At 38.3% G+C, this 7,843-nt stretch overlaps 1 protein-coding gene across 1 annotated transcript; it reads right to left on the bottom strand.

The window, feature by feature from the left end:
• Nucleotides 1-956: 956 nt before the first annotated feature.
• On the bottom strand, nt 957-2,322 carry LOC112094237. Its single transcript, XM_024174633.1, has 2 exons — nt 2,111-2,322; nt 957-1,872 (listed from the first exon to the last, which is right to left on the bottom strand). The coding sequence occupies exons 1-2, from the start codon at nt 2,320-2,322 to the stop codon at nt 957-959; spliced, it is 1,128 nt and encodes a 375-aa protein (XP_024030401.1).
• Nucleotides 2,323-7,843: the final 5,521 nt, after the last annotated feature.

A 7,843-nucleotide genomic window follows, 5' to 3' on the forward strand; every position in this document is an offset into this window, starting at 1 on the left:
AGTAGAGACCCCTATCGGTTATGAAAGATGTGTGCTCTTCGTCGGCTGGATGCATGGGGATTTGATTGTATCCGGAGTAAGTGTCCATGAAGCTCAGCATTTCGTGCCCCGCCGTGGCGTCGACCATTTGATCTACTCGAGGGAGTGGGAAGCCATCCTTTGTTGAGGTCGCTGAAGTTGACGCATGTTCTCCAGTTCCCGTTGGGTTTGATTACCAAGACAGGATTAGATACCCAACGTGGATAATGCGCCTCCCGGATAAATCTATTGTTGATTAACTTGTCGACCTCTTCCTTCAGTGCTTCATACCTCTCAGGGTTCATTGGTCGCCGTTTTTGGTGTTTGGGAGGATACGTGGGATCGACGTTTAGGGAATGACACATTACTTTGGCGTCGATCCCCTCCATGTCGAAGTGGCTCTAGGCGAAGACATCCAGGTTCTACCTGAGGAAATTTTCAATCTCGCTTTTGAGTGGTGGGGTCAAGTCCGAACCTATTTTTAGTATTTTGGTGGTTCCGCTTTCGCCAATCTGGATTTCTTCCAACTGTTCGACGGGCTGAGGCCAAGTAACTTCCTTTTGAACCCGGGGGTCTATATCCTCAACGAGGCCTTGTTGAACCATCCTCATTTCCTGTCTTCCCGGCTGGTCATATCCGCGTAAGGCATCGGAGTATGCAATCCTGGCTTCGTATTGGTTGCTCTTAATTTCTCCTACGCCGTTTGGGGTGGGGAATTTAACCTTTTGGTGGTAGACGGAGGTTACTGCCTTCAATGCCTGGAGGGTTGGTCTCTCGATTACTGCGTTGTATTGGGAGCCTCCTTTGATGACCATAAAGTTGGCCATCATTGTTGCCTATCGGGGTTTTTCTTCGGCGGTTATAGGTAGTCGGACAGTACCTTGAGGAATGATGGAGTCTCCCGTGAACCCGTACAGTGGCCTGGTGGTTCTTTCCAACTACCCCTCGTGGACCCCCATTTTCTCCAAGCAGTCGGAATACGGGAGGTCCACCGAACTTCCATTGTCCACTAAGATTCGACACACGGTGTGGTTTCTGATCACTGCTTCCACCACCAGTGCGTCGTTGTGGGGGAAATGGACTCCGTTGGCGTCATCCTCATTGAAGGCCACGTCAGTGTGGCTATGTCTCGGGATTTTTGCGGCGGAGACGTTCCAGAACCATTCCTGGTATACCCCCTTGGCCTCGTGGGCGTAGTCCTTCTGCGACCTCCGCGTGTCTCCTCCTATGTAGGGGCTGCCGAGGATCGTTCGTATGACGCCGACAGGTTCCCGATCTTCCGGGCAGTGGTTCTCCTCTCGGCGTCCACCGTCATTTTGCCCGCCATGGCCGTCGTTGCGAGGTCTTCGTCCGGCCCTAAATTCCTGCAGCCTTCCCTCGCGGATCACTCTTTCGATTTCATCTTTGAGGTCAGCGCAATCATTCGTGTGGTGGCCGACCTCGCCATGGAACCTACAGAATTTCTTCTGGTTCCTTTGGTTAGGATCCGACTTCATTGATTCAGGTCGGCGCAACAAGTTTCCTCGGCCGATCTGGTTGAAGATCTCATCGACGCCTACTGTCAGTTCATGGTAGGTGTCGTATTTCTGAAACAGCTGAGGCCTGCGGGTATCCTCCTGTCTTGGCTTCTTGGCCTCCGGCGCTCCTTGCGTCGGGGTCGGTTGTTTGTCTCCGCTTCCTCCTCCTCGACGCTTCTTCCCGTCTTGCTTTGATGGCGCCGACCCCTGCTCGGCTCCTTTACCCTTATTGGACCTATGATCGGGGTCGTTGGCATCCGCTTCTTCAGCATTGATGTATCCTTGTGCCCTTGTAAGGAACTCTTTGTAGCTGGAAGGGGGTTTTCGGTTTAGTTCCCTTTTGAAGGGAGTTATCTTCAAATATCGTCGTTAGGTTCTGCTTTGGGGGTACGTATTTTTTAACCCCGATGAACTGGAGGAAAAATGCTTCCTTTAGTTCATCCCAGCTGGAGATAGAGTTTGGCTTCAGCGTCCGGAACCATCTTCGGGCAGAATCTGTCAGGTGGTTCCGAAAGACTCAGCACATGATCTCCTCGGCGTATCCGTGCAAGAGCATGTGCCCCGTATACATTTACAAATGGTCGTCGGGATATCCTCGTCCGTCGTAAGGTGGAATTGACGGCGACCTGTATTTATCGGGGAGAGGGGGTGCCATTATCTCCGCGGTGAACGGATGGTCATGCGTGCGACTGGGCGTAATGTCGATGTTTACCACCTCGGCCACCTGCCCAATGTTCTTTTTTAGCCCCGCGATGTCCCCGGTCAGTCTTCTTTCCAGGTTGGCCATGCGTTCCATGAGGGTCCGCGCTTCTTCTGTTGATACAACTGAACCAGCAGCTCCCGGCAAATTATATCTCTACGAGACTTATAACGGTACTTTCAATTGAACCACTTCTTAGAGAATCGGATCAAAAAAGAGTCTCAAGCAACTGTAGTTCTTTATTATTCTCTTTTTCTTAAATCGGCATGTGGGTGGGTTTACACCGTTCAATCTCTTTTTAGTAGCTTTCTCAATGATCAAAACATAGGGTATAATTACTTTAAAAAATCATACAAATGTTGTAATTAAAAAAATTTCAGGAGGGCCAGCTACTCCCCAGGCCTCGTTGGCTCCGCTCCTGTGTATAACATAAAGATTTTTGTGTACTTTCTATCAACATTACCCATTTGAGTTTTGAGGCTCCAAAAGTGCTTCAGCTTCTGGTTTAATATTTTGGCTCTGCAATAACACCAATGTAGCTCATCAACATCAAATCACCACTTAATACTTATAACAGAAATTACCAACTAGCTACAATAGAGGTTAACATTTATGACCTCAAAATAGAATCTGTATTCCATCGGACCGAGTGGAAGACCATATATTGGAGCAGTCATATTTGGATTCTCTTCTTTCAGTTGCAGGCTTCGGAAACTTTCTGAATAAAAAATAGAGGTATGAGAACTTAAGCTGGGATAAGGACTAGAGCCCACAATTACTGGGTTGCTTTGCCCATTTTCCCATGGGAGATCAAAATAGGGAATGCTCCACTGAATTCCCCAGGCAAATTCATAGTACTTGTTGACGGTTGGATTTCGCCAATAATAAACCCGCCGGATTATCTTGAGGTTACCCTTTGGATTACCGGTTTGTGGGTTTAATGAAAGTGTGGATTCTAGTTTGATTTAAGTATTTTTGTGTTTGAATGAACTGTATGTAAATGAACAAGAAGAATTTTATAGTGGTTCACTCTATAAAATTAGAGCTATATCCACTGTGTATATTATATTTCTTCTGTGGAGGTTATAGTTTACAATCAATCTTATCTCTCTCTCTTGTTCTTTTTCCTCTCGCCCCTCTCTTCCCTATTGGGGTCCTTCTTTTATACTCAGGCTTCCTTTACTGGGTGGGTTTCCTTCGTAGGTAGGAACACTTAAGTGCTCTCCCTCTCTAGGCCCATACATAGCCCACTAATTAGTATTGTTCACTCAACCAATTAGTCTTCTATTACGGCTCTGTGACTCTCCGTAATGCTTTTCTGTCCCCTGGGAGGGCGGTTTATAAACTTGCAATTAATACTGTCAGACTTCTCTTACTTTTGCACGTAACCCGTCGTGTCTTAAAGGGACGTTCCCCTCGTCGTCGGTGCTGTTTAGCCTTTCTCGCCCTTTCTAGCGATCTTTTCTGCAGTCGAGGGATCTTATCGTGTCAACCCAGGCGGAGTCAACCGTCGACGCCTCATGGGGTCGTCGCCCTAATCATGGACTTCATCTTCGGGCTCTACAGCTGATCTTGAGGGAAACGAAGCGTCGAGGGTTGAGTGCTTGGCGGAAAGCAAATATAGCCACGTGTCGTGGTACCGTTGGTCCAGGTGTCCATCATATTTTCTCACACAACACAACTAATACATGATCTTTTCAGAAACAAAAACAGACAATGCAAAACTTTGTCCTTTGGGGGCGGGAAGAGATAATTAAATAAAACATGATGATGTATATACTATCGTCTAATTGTTTTTAGATTAGATTTTTTTTTTTAATTCATGAATCATAAAAGTCGAAGACTATAGGTATAGGTAAAAGGTAAAAATATCAGGCAGGGAACGTAGACATATATACATGTCTTAAAAAGAGAATAAAATAAAAAAAAGAAGGAGATGATGATGATGATATCCCTTGATTATAAGTATTTTCTTTCGACCATATTTTGGGCTAGTAGTTATGCAAGACTCTGTTTATTTTATCGATTTAAATTTAAAATTTGAGTTTTGTTACAGTAAAAAATTTTAAAAAACAGTCATATTTAATTTTTTTATAATAAAAAATTCTTAAATAAAATCACATCTTAACACGAATTAAAAATTTAAATCAGCAAACTAAACGGTCATTTAATTAAACCACGTATCTTTACTCGGTTTTTTCATTTTTCATTTTTCATTTTTTTTTATTTTTACATTTTTCGCGATTTATGGCTCAAGACCACTTTTGCGTACTGAATGAGCAACAGACATGAAAAGTCGAGTGCAAGGACTTTCAACGTTGGTCAAAACGCAAAACGATGTGAAATGATCTTTTTTTTTTTTTTTTTTTTTTGAATTAATGCAATGAAAAATGTTTAGACCACTGGTACTAAAAATTAGCACTAATAGAATGTAGACTCCATAGGTTTCACGCTGTAACAGTGACAAAATCAGCGCTTTAATTTAGTGGAGGCATACATTATATTTTATTTTATTTTTTTGACGAAGTAAAAACATGAAAAATATAAAATAAAAAAGCACAATATTTTTCAATAGCTACAAAATACATATATGAAAAATTTATAAAATATATTACAATAGAAAAAGAGGAGATTTCATCTTTTGTAACTGTCTCTTTTTTTACAAGAGCGTACAATGTCTTATGTTCTTTTTAAATATCTCCACATTACTGTAATAAAAGAAAAATTATTATAAATTTCAAAATTTTATTTTATTGAAAAGATTTCTAACAAGTTAGAATCTTTTCTATTTTATTTTTTGCTAAAACTGAATTTTCATTTAACCAAACGACAGTCTGTCCAACGGCGCACAGATACAAACTACAAAAGACAACGACACAGAAACAATTGAAAACTACTGCGGTAATTTTGACAAATACCCTTTAAAAGTGTATGAGTAAGAATTTTTACTCTTTATTCTTGATTCAACTTTTTAGTCAAATAATTATACTAATAAAATGATACTTATTAAGAATAAGAGGTTAAAGTGTAGACTCAAACACTCCTATGAATAAATTCTTCATTTTTTCAAACAAGTGATGAAACCAAACTAGAAGTAAAACGTAGGCCCAAGTGACCATAAAGCTAGAAAATAACTTATAAAGAAGTGCCCCGTTCACTTCGTCGATTCGAGTTTAGAATTTGAGTTTTGCTACAGTAAAAAGTTCTCAGAAACAGTCACATATAACTTTTTTGCTACAGTAAAAAGCTCTCACATAAAATCACATCTCAAGTCGAATTACAAACTCGAATCAGCGAAGTGAACAGAAATACAACTAAAGTTGGCATCACATCAGGGAATGAAGTAACAAAACTTCCAATCGTTTGACAATTCACACATCTTATTAATGAAAAAAATCATTTAACGATCATTTTAATTTGTCGTTCCAGTCATAAGGGTAGGCTAGATAAAAGGTCAAATGTTAAAGAGTAAAGTGAAATAAAGAGGGCATACAAAGAAATATATTATTTGAATGAGGGCCGTATATATTTTAGTCGGGATTTAGTTGTAAAATCACCAAATTTTAGGAAGTAATATTTTTTTTCAAAAGAATTTGAGTGGGGGCAGTAGGCTCATTGAGTATTATGTACCTCTGTTACTGAATTGTGGGATCCACGAGCAATATTAAACATCAATAGTGCCCAATAAATTTTGATCGATAATTATGGGCCTGTTCACTTCGCTGATTCGAGTTAAGATGTGATTTTGTGTGAGAGCTTTTTACTGTAGCAAAAAAGTTAGATGTGACTGTTTCTGAGAGCTTTTTACTGTAGCAAAACTCGAATTCTAAACTCGAATCGGCGAAATGAACATGACCTCCTGCTTGCTTTACTCGAGGGTTTAGTGGCCGGTGAAAATATATACCTAAAAATTGAGTTTTTCTTGTTTTGTTTTTGTTTTTGTTTTTTTGCTTTTTTTTGTTTAAGTAATAGTGATGTTTTATAATTAACTTATATTGCTTAGCCAGTTAGCCCTGCAATTTATGTATGTAGACACACACACACACACACATATATAATTTAGAAGCTCCAAAATCTGAATGCAGTAATCTAGAGATAATAATTTGGAATTCGAATACACGCATTTAAAACTAACATAAAGATGTATATATGGATGAATTTTCCGTCTGTAGGTTTCACGCTGCAACTGTGACGGAGCCAACGTTTTAATTCAGAGGAGGTGTACACTATAATTTTTTTTTTTTGACGAAGTAAAAACATGAAAAATATAAAATAAAAAAGCACAATATTTTTCAATGGCTACAAAATACATATATGAAAAATTTATAAAATATATTACAATAGAAAAAGATGAGTTCTCTTCTTTTGTAACTGTCTCTATTTTTACTAGAACGTACAATGTCTGATTTTCTTTTTAAATATATCCACATTACTGTAATAAAAGAAAAATTATTATAAATTTCAAAATTTTATTTTATTAAAAAGATTTCTAACAGGTTAGAATCTTTTCTATTTTATTTTTGGCTAAAACTGAATTTTCATTTAACCAAACGACAACCTGTCTAACGGTGCACAGATATAAATTATAAAAAGTAACGACACAGAAACAATTGAAAACTAGTGGGATAATTTTGACAAATACTCTTTAAAAGTGCATGAGTCAAGATTTTTACTCTTTACTATTGATTTAATTTTTTAGTCAAATAATTATACTAATAAAAAAGTATTTATTAAAAATAAAAAATAAAAATCTAGACTCATACATTTTTAAGAATAAATTCTTCATTTTTTCAAACAAGTGACGAAACCAAACTAGAAGTAAAACGTAGGCCCAAGTGACCATAAAGCTAGAAAATAACTTATAAAGAAGTAGAAAATACAACTAAAGTTGGCATCACATCAGGAAAGGAAGTAACAAAACTTCCAATCGTTTGACAATTCACACATCTTATTAATGAAAAAAATCATTTAACAATCATTTTAATTTGTCGTTTTCGTTCCCCGTAATTTCTCCATTCATAAGGGTAGGCTAGATAAAAGGTCAAAAGTGAAAGAGTAAAGTGAAATAAAATGGGCATGGAAAAAAATATATTATTTGAGTGAGGACAGTATATATCTTAGTCGGGATTTAGGTCATGTTCATTTCGCATATTCGAGTTTAGAATTTGAGTTTTTCTACAGTAAAAAGTTCTCATAAACAATCACATTTAACTTTTTTACTATAGTAAAAAACTCTCACGAATGCTGATGCACGAACTTGTTCAGAAGATTTGCTTTCAATTTCAGAGATTTGTTGCATACGTTGGCTTTCAATTTCAGACATATGTAGTATATGTCTGTTTTCAGTTTGGGTCATATGTTGCGTCACATCAACTCTGGATCGAGGGATCAATGTGAATGAATCTCTTGTACCAGAACTTGATTTACTTGAGTAAGCAGTATTTACAACTGTTGAATCCTCGTCCATATGTGAGATGATACGACGTACGCGGTAGTTAGATTTTATGGGCATTTTTTAATTTTTTTCTTCGGCTCCATCTGTGTATTACAATACATTATGATTTAATAAACTATTTTGTAAAATTTATATTTATGTTAGAAAAGATTA

This window comes from Morus notabilis, unplaced genomic scaffold (assembly GCF_000414095.1).
Source record: "Morus notabilis unplaced genomic scaffold, ASM41409v2 Scaffold112, whole genome shotgun sequence".
Lineage (NCBI taxonomy): Eukaryota > Viridiplantae > Streptophyta > Magnoliopsida > Rosales > Moraceae > Morus > Morus notabilis.